Raw genomic sequence first — 17,152 nt, 5'->3', positions numbered from 1 at the left:
GGAACACTCCAATATTGTGGCCGATGCATTATCTAGGAGGTATGCCTTAATCTCTTTGCTAAATACTAAGCTGTTGGGATTTGAATTAATGATTGAGCAATATAAGTCAGATAATGACTTTTCTTCTATTTATGATTCTTGCAAAAAGAAAGCCTTTCAGGGATTCTAGCAACATGATGGCTACCTCTTTAATATGGGAAAGTTGCGTATTCCCAACTATTTTATCAGAGAATTGTTGGTAAGGGAGGCACATGGAGTTGGTCTTGCTGGCCATTTTGGTGAAAAGAACACTTTGAAAGCCTTAAAGGAGCATTTCTATTGGCCAAGTATGATGAAAGATGTGCACAAGGTAGTGGAGAAATGTGTGGCGTGCAAAAAGGCTTTGCAAGGAGATGGCGCAAGGGCTGTGTATGCCTCTTCCAGTTCCTAATCACCCTTGGGAATATGTGAGCATGGATTTAATGCTTGGCTTGCCAAGAACTCAAAAGAGCAAAGATTCCATATTAGTTGTTATTGACCGATTTTTTAAGATGGCTCATTTTGTTCCTTGCCATAAAACTGATAATGCTTCTCTTGTTGGTAACCTTTTCTTTAAAGAAATTGTTACGTAGCATGGCATTCCAAGCAGCATTGTTTCAGTTCGTGATGCCAAGTTCCTAAGCTATTTTTGGAAGACTTTATGAAAGAAGCTTGGAACTCGCCTCCTCTTTAGCACAGCCCGTCATCCTCAAACAGATGGGCAAATGGAGGTGGTAAACAGAACTCTATCTATCTTGCTAAGAACTGTCATGAAAAAGAATTCAACGAGTTCGGATGAATGCTTGGCCTATGTTGAATTCACCTATAACCGAAGTGTGCACAGTTCAACTTAGGGGTGTGCAGTTTTCGGTGTAAACCAAAAAACCGAACCGAACTAAGCCATTTTGGTTCAATTGGTTCGGTTTTTTAGTTCTGTCGATTTGGTTCAGTTTGAAATTTTTAATATATTCGGTTTTCGGTTTGGTTCGATTTTTTATCCTTAGGTAATCGGTTCGGTTCGATTTACATTTTTAAGTGATTCGATTTTTTGGTTTTTCGTATTCGGTTCGGTTCCGAACCGAACCGACCGAATGTTCTCCCCTAGTTCAACTAAGCACTCCAATCACTAAGTTGTGCTTTCTAAGACCTCTACACCATGTAGGCTCACTCCAATCACTTCCCCTTCCATTGAAAGCATATACTAGTTTTAGTTATACTTGACTTAAAACCCTTGCAAGCATCTGTAAAGAATATAACTCAGCTACTATGTTTAAAAGATCAAACTTGGGGCATAACGTAATCTAATCCCTCTTTTGGTTATCCCAAGTGAGCCAACAAATAAAGTGCATGTCTTTTATAAGAACTATTCAGCCATAATGTGAGTGCATCATGCATGATCCAAGGGAAACCATCTGTAAGAGTGAATTTTAAAGTAGTTACAGGTAGTAGATTGTGCGTTATAGACCAATAATGGTTCACTTTCTGCTTACAATTAACAAAATTTCATGGGTTAATTTTGGTAAACTTAAGGTGGAAAATGATGACCAAATGCATGTTTTCGTATCAGATATGGTATAGATAAATCATAACATTAAGATTATCTAACAAACTTAACAAGAAGGGAACTAAATATTTTGTTAAGGACAAGACAGGTCCAACATGTCCAATCTATCCTCATTGTTATGGAAAGTCAAATCACTATATTATTTCTCTGTATATTCTGTATTCTGTATTCCTATTTAGGATTTCTTATTTAGGATTTCTTTCTAATTAGGAGAACACAATTATAGGAATCAATTGTATATATATACCCATGTACAGATTAATTGAAATTAAGGAGAATCATCTCTTTCTACATGGTATCAGAGCAATTCATCTATAGGGTGACTATTTGTTCTCACCACCCAGCTCAGGAGAGACCTTGGCCGCCGACGGACCGTTTTGACTCCGATCAACATCGCCGGCGTCGCCTCAACCCCCTCATTCCACTACTGTGTGCTGTTGCCTAATCTAGTACACCATTAAAGGACTTCTGAGGTTTGGCTCTCAGATCCTATTTCGGTATTTGCTTAATTTGTGATTTTGGGTTATTTTGCTGCTGTAAGCACTTTGGATTAGCGTTTTGGTCAGTTTTCTTTGTCTAAACAAATGGCAAACAATAAGAATGTTATTTCTGATGTGATTCCGGTGATGACTAAGATCACGGAACACAAACTTAATAGTTCGAATTACCTGGAGTGGAGTAAGACTATTAGGATCTATTTGCGTAGCATTGATAAGGATGATCACCTTACTAAAGATCCACCTACGGATGATACACGACAACTTGGCTAAGGGAGGATGCTCGATTGTTTTTGCAGCTTCAGAACTCGATTCACAGTGAGGTAATTAGTTTAATTAATCACTGTGAATTTATTACGGAATTGATGGATTACTTAGATTTTCTGTATTCTGGTAAAGGGAATATCTCCCGTATTTATGATATTTGTAAGGCATTCTACAGTGCTGAGAAAGATGATAAGTCTCTCACGGCTTATTTTATGGATTTTAAACAGGTATATGAGGAATTTAATGTATTATTGCCTTTTAGTCCTGATGTGAAAGTTCAGCAGGCCCAACGGGAGCAACTGGCTATTATGAGTTTTCTTGCAGGCCTTCCTTCAGAGTATGAGACTGCTAAATCTCAGATTCTCTCCAGTTCTGAGATTTCCTCTTTGCATGAAACGTTCACACGGGTCCTTCGTACAGAGAGTACCCAATCTTCACAGCCTGCCAGTAGTGCTCTTATTAGCCGTAATCCAAATGGACAACAGGGTAATAGAAAAGGAAGTAGAGGAAGAATTATAGGCAACAAAAGTAATTAGCGTAATGGAGAGGCTAGTTCTAATCAGGACTCAAGAGGAGTCATTTGTTATTATTGCCATGAGCCTGACCATACAAAATATAATTGTCCGCAACTTCAGAGGAAAAATCAGAGATAACAGATGGCAAATATGGCAGCAAAAGATTCTACAGTATCTTCCTCTGAGAAAACTATTTTGGTATCTGCAGAGGATTTTGCACAGTTTTCCCAGTATCAGGCATCTCTAAAGCCTACCAGTTCCCCTGTCACTGCGATCGCTGAGTCAGGTAAATCCACTACATGCCTTATGTCTTCCTCATCCAAATGGGTTATTGATTCTGGTGCGACAGATCATATGACAGGTAATTCTAGTCTTCCATTTGCTTTTTAGCTGATGATTCTACTTCTTGTGTCATGGGTTCTGAAACTGCGAACCCGACTTCGTCGATTTCTTTGTCATCTATTTTGTGTCTACCAAATTCTCTTTTAATATACTTTCTGTTAGTAAATTTACTCGTACCTTAAATTGTTCTGTTTCCTTTTTTCCTGATCAGTGTTTGTTTCAGGATCTTACGACGAAGCAGATTATTGGTAGAGGACGTGAGTCAGGTGGTCTCTACATTCTGGAAAATCATGTACCGCGGTCGCCTGTTTGCTCCAGTACCTTAACACCTCTTGAAGCTCATTGTAGATTGGGCCATCCTTCTTTGTCTACCATGAAGAAGCTGTGTCCTCAGTTTCAGTTTTTATTAGTACTAGAATGTAAGTCGTGTCGATTTGCAAAACATCATCATTTGCCTTCTGTGTCTAGAGTCAATAAACGGGCTTCATCCCCTTTTGAGTTAGTTCATTATAATGTTTAGGGTCCTTGTTCTGTTACTTCTAAAACTGGATTTCGTTATTTTGTTACTTTTGTTGATAATTACTCTCGTGTTACCTAGTTATATTTAATGAAGAATCGTTCTGAGTTGTTTTCTATCTTTTGTGCCTTTTGTAATGAAATCAAAACTCAATTTAATATTTCTATGCGCATATTAAGAAGTGACAATGCCAAAAAATACTTTTCAGCACAATTTCAGTCTTATATGACACAAAATGACATTATTCATCAGTCTTCCTGTGTGGATACCCCATCCCAAAATAGTGTGGCTGAAAGAAAAAATGGGCATCTTCTTGAGTAACTCGTGCTCTTCTTTTTCATATGAAAGTTCCTAAACACTTTTGGGCGGATGCGGTTTCTACGGCATGTTTTTTGATCAATCGTATGCCGTCTTCTGTCCTTAATGGGGATATTCCTTATACTGTTTTGTTTCCTACAAAATCTTTATTTCCCGTTGAACCCCGTATTTTTTGTTGTACCTGTTTTGTGTATGATGTTCGTCCACAGGTTACTAAATTGGATCCAAAGTCTCTCAAATGTGTCTTCCTTGGGTACTCCCGGCTACAAAAAAGGGTACCGTTGTTTCTCTCCTACTCTTAATCGTTATCTTGTTTCTGCAGATGTCACATTTTTTGAGTCCACTCCATTTTTTCCTCAATCATCTGTGCATGAGAGTCAGGGGGAGGAGGATGATCTCTTAATATATACTATCCAACAAATGTCTAGTCCTCTCCCACAGCCTGTTCCTTCTATCTCTAGACCTACTCGACCTCCTGTTGTTCATGTTTATTCCAGGAGATTGGAGATTCCTGACTCAGATCCTCCATCAGCTACTTCGTTGGGAGATCCTGTACCTCATACTGATTCTGATCTAGACTTACCCATTGCTCTTTATAAAGGTAAACGTTCATATACTTACCCTATCTCTTCTTTTATTTCTTATAATCAATTGTCTTCTTGTTCTCGGTGTTTTGTTACTTCTTTAGACTCTGTTCCTATCCCTAATACTGTTGGTGAGGCACTGTCTCATTCTAGCTGGTGTGCTGATATGAAAGAGGAAATGGAGGCTTTAGATGCTAATGGTACATGGGAACTGTTGCCTTTGCCCACCAGTAAGAAAGCTATTGGTTGCAAATGGGTATTTACAGTAAAGGTAAATCCTGATAGTTCTGTGGCTAGATTAAAAGCACGCCTTGTAGCAAAAGGATATGCTCAGACATATGGGGTTGATTACTCTAACACTTTTTCTCCTATAGCTAAACTTACTTCTGTTCGCTTGTTTATCTCTTTAGAAGCTACATATGATTGGCCCTTGCACCGATTGGATATCAAGAATGCTTTCCTTCATGGTGATCTTCAGGAGGAAGTGTATATGGTGCAACCACCTGGGTTTGTTGCTCAGGGGGAGTTGAGTAAAGTTTGTAGGCTTCGGAAGTTTCTTTACGTCTTGAAACAAAGTCCTAGGGCCTAGTTTGGGAGATTCAGTGAAGCTGTACAGGAATTTGGTATGCAAAAGAATAAGTGTGAATCACTCAGTATTTTATAGGCAATCTGAGGCTGGTCTAATTCTCCTGATAGTCTATGTGGATGATATTGTCATCATTGGGAGTGACTCTTCAGGTATTTTATCTCTTAAAACCTTCCTCCAAACCAGTTTCAGACCAAAGACTTGAGATTGTTAAAGTATTTCTTGGGTATTGAAGCTATGAGAAGTAAGAAGGGTATTTTCTTGTCTCAAAGAAAATATGTCCTCGATTTATTGACAGAGACAGGAAAATAAGGTGCTAAGCCTTGTAGTGCACCAATGACTCCAAATTTACAATTGTTAGCAGGGGATAGTGAGTTGTTTGAAGATCCAGAGAGATACAGGAGATTGGTAGTAAAATTGAACTACCTTACAGTCACTCGTCCTGACATTGCTTATGCCGTTAGTGTGGTAAGTCAGTTTATGTCTTCCCCAACTGTTGCTCATTGGGAAGCCTTGGGACAAATCTTGTGTTATCTGAAGGGCGCTCCAGGAAGAGGTTTGTTATATGGTAATCATGGGCATTTGAATATTGAATGTTTTTCAGATGCCGACTGGGCTGGATCTAAGGTTGACAGGAGATCAACTACTGGATATTGCGCTTTTGTTGAAGGAAATTTGGTGTCTTGGAGAAGCAAGAAGCAGAGTGTACTTTCTCGATCTAGTGCTAAATCCGAATACAGAGCCATGGCACAATCAGTATGTGAGGTAATGTGGATACTTCAATTACTAGATGAGACAGGTTTTAAGACCTCCCTGCCTGCGAAATTGTAGTGTGATAATCAAGCTGCTCTCCATATTGCTTCTAATCCAGTGTTTCATGAGCAGACCAAACATATTGAGATTGATTGTCACTTTATTCATGAAAAGATTCAACAACAGATCATCCCAACAGGACACATCAAAACTGGAGAGCAGTTAAGAGATATTTTCATAAAAGCTCTGAATGGAGCTAGAATTGACTACATTTGTAACAAGTTGGGCATGATTAACATCTATGCTCCAACTTGAGGGGGAGTGTTATGGAAAGTCAATCACTATATTATTTCTCTGTATATTCTGTATTCTGTATTCCTATTTAGGATTTCTTATTTAGGATTTCTTCCTAATTAGTAAAACACAATTATAGGAATTAATTGTATATATATACCCATATACAGATTAATTGAAATTAAGGAGAATCATCTCTTTCTACACTCATTAACTCCATAAACTTGATAGCTAACAAATCAGATTCTCTGCAAACAAGGATGTCAAGCTGTAGGTACAACAATACCACTGGAACCAGATTTACTGGTGCAAAATGATTTGACCATGTAAGTTTTATCCTTTTTACCCCCTTCGTCTTTTTCACACAAGGACGTGGCATTCTAACAATGTTGTAAAATTTTACTGAAGTCAACAAAGAGTGAAGGTATTTTTTAGCTAATTCATCACTTCCTTTTTTCAGTCCTCTCTCAGACCAGAGTGGAGAGTGCACACAAGTCAGAACAGGGATTCCATTTATTAGGAAATGTATCAACAAAATCAGAGTCACTTCTACCACAATGCAATACCAATGATGACATGAATGCACATGCACATCAAAGTCATCAATCCTGCTTGCAAAATTGGCTGGTATTAAAATAAGCAATCAGACTCATAGTAAAAATTTCCTAATTGTAAACTAAGAGTTCTAACTTAAATATTTAAAATCACATAACAAAGAAGTTCCACTAGTGATAACAAAAGAGGATGACATACTGGTTCAACTTGTATTGCCTGCATATTATCTGGTCCAGAACCCTGAACTCGAAATAATGCAATACCGTTCTCCTTGTATGTGTCATCTGGGAGTTCCTTCTCCGCAATATAATTCTTGTATCCAGTGCTAAGACCGCCCTGATAAACATTAGATTAGTTGATTTGATCGTAAGTTTGGAAAAGGTCAAGGCTAAACTATAAGCAACGAATGAACCCTTATTTAAAGCTCATTCCAGCAGATCTAAAAAGCCCACAAACCTTAAAAGCAATGAAGCTTTGCATGATTGTAAAGAACTGAATTGGTTCATTTCCTTCATACAATCGAGCCTAATTGTAGAATAAGATCAGAAAGAGCTCCCAGAAAATACATCTTATCAATTTGACAAAAGAAATCAGTGGCAAGATAAACCACCTGGGCAGGCAGAAACTTCAATGATTCAACCATCTTGCTTGTTAGTGAAATAGCAGCAGCTCTTTCCTCCTATAAATCAATAAGAAATGCGTTATAAGTAGACAATAATAGAAAAACACACCATCATTCAAATATTGATACTTCTACAGTTTTATAAAATAACATAGAGAGCAGGAGAAATCCACGTATCAATTTTGTCAATCATTACGCTGAACCAGATGCTAGTTTCTTTACTGCTATTATCCAATAAAGTCAACACATACAAACCCAATGATTTGATGTGTATATTGGAAGTTTAGACCACATATAATTGAGCTTAATGCTTAAAAAATTTATGGTCTATTTGCATTACATGCTAAAGAATGAGCATCAATTTAGCCACAAGAAGTGCCATATATCTTTTTGCCAATTTTCACAGCCCACAATTTGCATGAGAGCCCAAAGAATGATCACAGACAGTGAGAGAAGGAAACAAAATAAGGCATTACACCTATGAAGCCAGCTAATTAGACATAGACATGAAATATGTTATTGCCCTACTAAAAGAGTAAGAGAGACAGTAAGTGATGGAAAACAAAAGGAAAGAACCAAGAAGAAGAGAAATCAAGGACCAATTCTTGAAAAAAAAAAAGGAAAGAAAAAATTAATTCTCAAGATATTATTGATCTCATAGATATTGTCATAACAAAGCTTGTCTAATAACAATAGAAACCCTAGGTCTTATTTATAGAATTAGGAATCCCAATCACATTAGGATTTTATAACCCTAATTCAATCCTAATTAAAAATACTAAATTAAACCAAAATAAATTAGAAAATAATAAAACCCATAAATAATAGACCTAATAAGAATAAAATTCCAAAAGAATAGAACTCTTAAATTTCCTACTTTTACATAGAATATAATTCCTAAATTGTATTAGGAATATCATCTTCCTATTCTGCAATAGTAAGAGAAGGGAAGAGATGGTGAAATCTTCATTCCAACAAATCAAGATTGATATCTAACAAAACTAAGGAGTAAGATGAATCACATGTGCTCTAAAAGCCAAAAAGTCCAGATCGATATCTAACAATGTCAAAGATAATAGACATAAAAAGATAATGTAAAAAAGATTTGCATTGAGACTATTCTAGTTCAAATAACATGTCCATAAAAGGAGAGAGAGATACAAGCCTTGTATGTGAAATTTCTACCATCTACTTTTTCTCTGCTACACTTTAGAAACCATGTTAAGTAGAGAATAGCTGAAATTTGCCTAGTGCTAGACAATAGAACAGTGTTTGCATACAAAAGATAACCATAAAGAAATATGTAAGACCCAGAGGTCATAGTCATAAGGCAGTCAATGAATTTGAAATCCATATATAATTTTAAATACTAAAATACAAGTATTAATGACTCGCTTCTCTGTTCTCCCTATTGTAGACACTTGATGTCCCCACTTTTTCTTGTAACATTTTCCTAAGGTATTAATGGCAGCACCTCTTTACTCACACAGGCAAGCCAACCCCCAAGCCATTCAGAGGAATGAGTGAACATAGAATCTTTCAAACCCTCTCATTATTGGTCAAGCCTCTTTCAAATGGGGATATGAGAGCATAATTAACAGGGAGAAGGACAGAGGAAGGAACAAAGTTAGTAGAAAATGCTTGAAATTCACCTCAACACTATTCTTCCCAAACCATGTTCCTATAAGATATTCATCCTTGTCTTCTCCTGGATATGAATACTGAAAAATATAGCAATCTCCATTGTAAAATTTGGACTGATCTGAAGCTTGAAGGAGAACCTTTTCCTGGCCATCCACACGCCAAACCTGTGCAATCAAGCTTGGAGATGCAATTAGCAACGTGATCAAATATGTAGACATATGACAGATTATGAAGAACGATCACAATATATTCCATATGGACAGAGAAGCAGATAACATAGATAATTGATTATAGAGACTGAAAACACAAGGATGCATTTACAAAATGGTCAAGAAGCATTTCATATATAGAGAAACCAGAACCTGTAACCATTTATCAAACTCACAGAAAACATATTTCTATGGTTATTTTTGCACAAATTTGCTCATTGATATATTCATAAAAGTAGCACATCTCTCATAATTTGTTTATTGATGTATGGTTCTCTGACATTTCAGAAACGTTTCTAGAATCTTTTGAAAACTTCCAATAAAATGTCATGTTCCTGAAGCATAACACACAAATTCTCACTTTCCTACTATATTTACAGATTTCAAAATTAATTCCATTGGAACTCTATTTGATGTATTCCATAAGTCTTTTAGATGACATCTGCTACTGCTACCAATATACATACAGGTATTCTGGTAAAAACAGGAGATGCAACAGACAGATACTGTATTGGATTGGATCCAAAAGCAAAAAAAATATGCCCTAGTAGAAAAAAAAATTAAGAAACAGAACCCTTAGACCTATTTGTTTAAAATTTTCCTTCTGTAAATTGTGGGTAAACTTTTTAAGATTTTCCACCACTAATTGCATGATTATAAAGATGTAAAATCAAGAGGAAAATAAATCGAGAACCAGCCACCTAAAAACCTAGAATCCCAAGTTGAATAAATTATTGGCAATGGGAAAATACATACAGCACCTGCAGATTTCCTGTGACATCAATGTACGGTTGAGGTTCTTCCTTTGCCGGAGCAGCCTTCACAAGGCCCTTGACATTTACCCCCTGCCGTCTTAGAAGTGCTGCAGAATCACCAAAAAATAAGAACTAAATATAACTTCAACCTGTTAGTGATAAAAATACCAGCACCAGATATAGTATTATTAATCAAAATAATGGTTAGATTCTTGGGTACGAAAACCAAAATGCAAGTGATACGAGCAGTACTGATGTGTCAGGAATGATGGGCTGAAATCCACAACCTTTGAGAGTTTACTACAGCAGGAATTACAAGAAGAAGAATGATTATAGAACAGGACAGCTGGAAGGGAATCAATTGGAGGTTATGCAGTTGGAGGAATTTGCGGGTGGCAATCCACATGGCCCTTGAATCATCATTGGAGTATATTTCCAACTATAAATAAGAGTATCTCAGCTGATATAGCCATTCTGGGTTTTAAACTTGTAATTCAGCAATAGCTGGGCTAGCTTGAGCTAGTTTGGGAATTTTTTCCGTTTCTTTTATTCTCTTTTTATGTTCTCTGTTTTGAGCAGAAGGAAGAGGAGCTAGAGTATTGCTGGTTTGATTCATTGTAATACTGATATTATTTACAGTGAAATCAATATTATACTTTCCTCTTATTGCATGTTCTTGCGTGTTCCTAACTCTATCAGCAAGAGTATTAGAACTCTAAAATATAGATTTACCAACCTGCAACATTGCCTCTACCATCCTCCGACACAGCTACATTAGTGGTCTGCGGCCATGATTCAAACTTTGACCGGAATATCACTGTCTCAAAACCCTCAATTACACGAATAATGTGGGAATTTGGCCGATCAGCTCCAATGACTAACTCCTGATTAGCAAGATCAACAATTAGCATGGATGAATGAGAATTTGCATTAAAGTAAATATCATAAAATGTCCATAGTGAATATGAAAGGACTAAGCGATACCTCTGCAGCTCCACTTGCAGCCTTTCTTTCATCGAGTAAGGTATTTCTCCCTATCCATACAAACACTTCCAATCCACAATCTAGAATACAGCACCTATTAGTGTCTAGTAATTCCCTTGTCAAAGAATCTGCAACTACAGGTTCTGCCTTCCCCTTATCAACACTTGAAGGGAAAACATGCCAGTCAGAATGTGTCACCACCATGGGATCTGATTATTCTCATCTCAAATGAAACTTATTAAATACAGAATATAAAATCATTGGCATTGCTATCTAATTTGGTATTTAATATGATATAGAGAAACATACAATTAGAACAAAAAACAAAGGGAAAACCCACAGACCAGATCATTACCAAAACAGCTTAGTAGGATGAGAATCAGCAGTCTTATCGTCATCAGTGGTTGTTTTCCTAGGAAGTGGAGCAAAACCACCAAAGAAACCCCAGAATTCCCCAGTTTCAGCATCAGCCATCAACTTCCCATCCTCTGTAAAATGGAAAATAATTAGATTTAGAAAAAAGTGCAATAGCCATTCCAGTATAATATTTGACTTTCCAATATAATGCTCCACTTACCAATGGCAGCTACCTCGCATTTTCCATCATGATAGGTATCCTTAATGTACTGGACTACTTCCAAAGCTCTAGCTCTCTCTTGGATAGATGAATTCGAACCATTAAATTGAAAAATTTTTGACTTGGTATCAAGAATAAAAATGTCATCATGATTGAGTGAGGATCGAGCAAAAGGAACCTATCACCAGCACCAAAAATAAAACATCAAAATAGAGACAAATATACATAATGATTGTAATTCTTCATCAATGAAAAGGTAAACTAATAGACTCGCCTCTTTTACATGAACAACATGTTTTCCTTTGCAAATAAACAAGCGGGTCTGGTGTTCTTTGGCCTCGGCATGTTTGAAACCAGATGCAACCCCACCTTCTTGAGGTATGATACATGGTTTAAAATAAGATAGGAACTTCTCTGTTTCATGGCCCTGTACTTCACGATACTGTACAGCACGACCTCCAAGAGCTGCATCAAGCTCAACTGTTTTGACGGCAGCAGAACCTGCTTCATCCTATTTTTAAAAGAGTTGTGGTCACACAACTCAAAGCAAAGAACAGGACACTAATACTGACAAAGACAAAAAATATGTGAAAAATAGTGTCACCTGAGAGGTATCTTTACCCAGCCAATAATGAATATCGTGGCGTAAGGCACCACTTTTTAGGGCAGTTGTCTGAACAGGGAAAAGAAGAATCAACATATATTAATGAAACTGTGGACTCATAGATAGCAGACAAAAGAAATATCAATCACCTTTTGAACCAAAAATAAGTGTAAAGTGTTGAGTCATCCATAGAACAATACTTATCTTATTGATAGAAACAGAAAATACTAAATTTAAGATTCATTATAGTCAATTTTAATAGCTTACATATCCAGAAAGCACAATAGAAACCATATACATGTCATCCACAAATTTATCCAATTTGTATATTGTGAAGTGAGAAAAAGTATTTTACACTGCAATCGATAAGCTTCAGTAAAAATGCTGGAGACCAACAAATAAAATATGGAGCCTTTTGATATCACTGCTAACAATTTATAGAAGCGAAAGCTGCATAAATTATTTAAAAAGAGAGAGAGAGAGAGAGAGAGAGAGAGAGAAGATCAATAACACAGGCTTGGGTTGTTCTCCTGAAACCTAAAACACCCACTGAAATTTTAGGCATCTTCCTCCTTACCTCAAAAAGTAATTTAACATAATTGCATAACATAAAATTTTCAAAATTTTCATAATTTCAAGAAGTGTTAACATAATGGCATAACATAATATAGGTATTTATAGACTCAGAGAGTATACTAGAACTTGAAGGATTGGACTCCAAAAAGTAATCATTAACCAACAAGGACTCTAATTAAAGACTCCTATAGAAATCTAAATCTTTCCAGAATATCTGAAATTACAAAATTATCCCTGTGACTTAAATAAAGGATCAACAACTAATATATTTAAATAAACAAATAAGTATAACTCTAACGAACTAGAAAATACTATATAATTTCCCCAATGAACTACATTAAAACTAAACCATAATCATAGCTTCTTGAGTATTTGACTATGATTTGCTTGAATTCCTTGGCCACATCAATCAGTTTTGCAGAGTGCGCTTCCTACTTGCATTACTGGGACCATACTTGGATTACAGATTATATTTGAACAGATCAGATCACTTATCAGAAAATAAAGCACAGTTTCACATTTGCCCCTTTTTGTTTTCGATGCATGAAAAAAACAAGGAAAACAAAAACATAAGCAACAGCAAAAATACAATAAAAGCATGAAATTGTTGAAAATTATGTAGCCAGGAGTGAGAATATTAAACTGGCAAGCTACACATTGAATTGGACTTGAAACTAAGCTCCTATCACCAAAATAGCCTAAGCCATTTTGGTTTGGTTTGCCAACACTTATATACCCTTTAATTTTCTTATAAATTACCGATGCGGGACTTATTCCTACAAGTGTTATTCCAACACTCCCCTCTCAAGTTGCAACCAGGACATCTAGTTGACACTTGAAATCTAAAACTGAAATGCAGCTGCAACACCAAGAAATTGAACTGAAACTGAAACCCGGCCCTGATTTGCTCTGACACCATGTTAAGGATTATGGACCCTAGAGTGTGAATATCAAACTGACAGGCCACGCATTGAATTGGGCTGGAAACTAAGCTCCCCGTCACCAAAATGGCCTAAAGCCATTTTGGTTTAATTTGCCAACACTTATATACCCTTTAATTTTCTCGTGCACTATTAATGTGGAACTTATTCCCACAAGTGATATTCCAACAAAAATCAAGATGTAGGAATTCAAATATTGCTAGAAAAATGTGTAAGAAAATCCTAGCAGTCAAGTTAAACTTTGATGTTGGTTTTCTTCCAAAGACTTATGAACGCACATAAAGCATTAAGACCTTCCACAATGACAAATATAATTGGTGTCCACACTCATTCTCATGAGAATGAGTGTCATTGTCCCATCACCAAAATAAAGACCAACAATCTAGTTGATGTTATCAAACCTATCTCTTTCAAATCCAAGCAGAGCATATATGCAATTAAAAAGTAGATGGACAGTAAACACACAACTAACCTTCAAAACAACATAAGAGTCGCCCATGAAAAATTTCCCATAAGAAGACTTTGGGACAGGAACAGGACGAAAGTTTTCAATCCGCCATATTTCAAGTCCACTATATATTGGTCAAGGAAAGTATTATATTAGGAGATCAATAAAAGCTTAAAAGCAGCAATAGCAAAAAAAACCTAGTCCTTTGATTTATTATGAAACTACTGTATGCAACCCTTCATAGCAACTGAAACTATAAGAAGAGAAATTCAGCATATTAAATCATTGATGAATATGATACAACAAAGATGATATATATTTCATCAAGGATACGCCTTCTGTCCAGCTCCTTGGAAAGCTGAATCAAGATCTCTCATGGAAACAGCCATATTGCTTCTGCAGTTCAATTATTTGTATTTCCAAAACTTTGGCTTGAACACGGAAACAAGAGTACCCTGAAATAGAACAGACAACAAATTTTAAAAATGGAATGCAAAATAATATATAAATTACTGCAGGAAGCATATAAACAAATAGTTCCAGGCCATAACTCTATAAAATGGAGACAAGCTGATACACAGTGACTTTCAGTTAAGAGGGAAAAAAATCGTTGAACCTAACACAAATGTAAGAGCTGTCGAACATGACTAGTACATCATGCCTACACTTCAAATTAAAACCTAGTAGCTAAAAAAAAATCATCAGGACTTCATGGTTATGCTAACTTAAATTTCGCAGTAAAATAAGAATATTGTTTGAACTGGGTAGGCTGGTAAAAACAAGAACCTCCACTAATAGGCACATGTAACACAACTCAGTATCATCCCATATTTATATATCACAATAGAAAACTTGTTCCAAACTGCCTTAAGCCATTCACTAAAACTTGCAAAAACCTCTTAAACTGTCCTTTCAGAATGTATACATACATCCTCATCAGCAGCAGATAAGCACCATACTACTATTCTGAGGGAACGTCTCTTAAATAATTCCAGAATTCAGAATCTGAGTATAATTTATTGGAATGCTTCACAGCCAATTTCACAGTTTATGATCATAATTTTCTACAACTTAGTCTAAAAATCTATTTCAATCTCATCATTCCAAAAGTTTTATAGTCTTACAAATTTTACGCACAAATCTCCAGTTTTTTTCCTATTCCAGCATCTCAGCCTCCTAGGCTGAGATTTCTGCAGCCAATTTCACAGTTCATGATCAGAATTTTCTACAACTTAGTCTAAAACTTAGTCTAAAATCTCCTTCAATCTCATCATTCCAAAAGTTTTACAGCTGCAAATTTCACTCACACATCTCCAGTTTTTTCCTATGCCTGCATCCCAGCCCCCAAGCCTGAGATTTCAGCACATTACAATTGTCATTCAAAGATGAGAAATAGAACTAGTGAACTACAGAACTGCAAACACTATTCACCTGTACCCTGACAGATTCAGTACAGTCAGAATTAATTCCTCACTAAAGTCGCTACATCCAACTGGATAGATAATGCAACCACTAAACAAACTACAATTCTAGAACTGCATAGTTTTAGTAATATGGAATAACATTAAAACACAATTCAACAACATGGAGTCAGAAATTAGCCTCAAATGATTGCCAGTTGGTTCCATCTTCCATCTGTTTGTTCAGTCATCCCCATTAAACCTGACAACTTTTCTGCCTATCTAAGTCGGACATTTCATCAGATACAATTCTTGAGATTTCTATAAACGCACATGTTGGGGTAAAGATGGGCAACTGACCAAAAAATGACAAATTTCACACAGAATACACTAAAGATGATTCTTGGAAAAGAGGACTATGCAGTTAACTAAAATCAGTGGAAGAAGTCACAGCCAAAAAGCACTTGAGTTGAGACACCAGCTAATTATCAGAACAGAAAGTATGCAAGATAAAGATGATAAATAATAATAATTATAAAAGAACTAAACGCATATTGAAAATCCAACATTCTAAAAACCAGATATTTTCAGTTTTCCAAACATCGAAATCCGATAACACCATATACCTCAAAAAGTACGATTCTTTACTAAAATTCACATTAAAAAAAAAAAAAAAAACAGAATATCAGCTTGATCAAGTTGCCCACCATTGACTCTCATAGCCAAATCTCAAGACAAAATCAAGATAATACACCCCAGATCAATCAGAATTCACTGCTAAAAGAGTTTTCTAAAAACCCAGAGCTTTCTAAAACCCAGATCAACCAAGCACAACCGAAAACAAACAAAACAAAACCATAAAGAATAAAATTTTGCTACTTCCAATAGCAATCCATTAAAAAACAATATTAGGATTTAGCAAAAGAATATCCCACGTTCAATTTCACCACCTCATCAAACAGTCCACTGTAATGACTTCATTCGATTTAACAATGCGAACTTTACTTCAAAACCAATATGTTAAAAACATTAAAAGTGAACGAAAAAGGTACAAATTCTCAATCTTGAAATGGAAATACCTGGTATTTGAAGGAGATACTACAATAAAGAAGCAGTCCAGATCCAATCTAATTACCAAAATTAGGAGAGAAAGAGTTTCTTCTCCTTCTCTTTTAATTTTCTTGGACTAACAGAGGCAAAGAAAAGCTGGCACAGGGAGAAAGAAAAAGGTGAGAGAGAGAGAGAGAGAGAGAAGTGGGGCTAAGGAGAAGAATAAGAAGAATAGCAAATGAAGTTTAGAGAGAAAAAAGCTAGAGATAGAGAGACAGAGAAAGACAGAGAGGGAATGATGAGTGCCAGGCGTGCTTATCACTAACGGCAACAAAAGGCCACCCCACAAGAACTCATGAACTGTTATTAGCATTTAAAAATATTTATATTTGTATTTATATAATAAATTACCATTTAATTCAAGAATATAAAGAGATAAATCCCATTGCAAACCTGGATTTTCTACTGAAAGATCAAAAAGATTTTTGCTTGAGGTAGATTTCTTGTTCTTGTCAATTCCAGTTGTTTGTAT

At 36.0% G+C, this 17,152-nt stretch overlaps 1 protein-coding gene across 2 annotated transcripts in view; it reads right to left on the bottom strand.

Moving 5' to 3' along the window:
* LOC131169138 (villin-4-like) overlaps positions 1–16,931 on the bottom strand; it is a 47,440-nt gene extending 30,509 nt beyond the window's left edge. For both annotated transcript variants that reach the window (XR_009142511.1, XM_058131968.1), the window contains exons 1-14: positions 16,650–16,931; positions 14,504–14,625; positions 14,195–14,294; positions 12,206–12,274; positions 11,876–12,112; positions 11,602–11,779; positions 11,380–11,512; positions 11,025–11,187; positions 10,777–10,924; positions 10,047–10,147; positions 9,085–9,240; positions 7,421–7,489; positions 7,267–7,335; positions 7,009–7,146 (exon numbers count right to left, since the gene is read on the bottom strand). Coding sequence is in view for 1 of the 2 variants with exons in the window: in XM_058131968.1 (XP_057987951.1) it covers positions 7,009–7,146; positions 7,267–7,335; positions 7,421–7,489; positions 9,085–9,240; positions 10,047–10,147; positions 10,777–10,924; positions 11,025–11,187; positions 11,380–11,512; positions 11,602–11,779; positions 11,876–12,112; positions 12,206–12,274; positions 14,195–14,294; positions 14,504–14,559 (1,617 nt within the window). In the remaining variant the exon portion in view is untranslated. The remainder of the gene's footprint in view (positions 1–7,008; positions 7,147–7,266; positions 7,336–7,420; positions 7,490–9,084; positions 9,241–10,046; positions 10,148–10,776; positions 10,925–11,024; positions 11,188–11,379; positions 11,513–11,601; positions 11,780–11,875; positions 12,113–12,205; positions 12,275–14,194; positions 14,295–14,503; positions 14,626–16,649) is intronic.
* Between the last annotated feature and the right edge of the window lie 221 nt (positions 16,932–17,152).

Source organism: Hevea brasiliensis, chromosome 13, assembly GCF_030052815.1.
Source record: "Hevea brasiliensis isolate MT/VB/25A 57/8 chromosome 13, ASM3005281v1, whole genome shotgun sequence".
Classification (NCBI taxonomy): Eukaryota; Viridiplantae; Streptophyta; class Magnoliopsida; order Malpighiales; family Euphorbiaceae; genus Hevea; species Hevea brasiliensis.
Note: the sequence above shows the minus strand (reverse complement) of the source record. Positions and strands in the feature narration are given on the sequence as shown.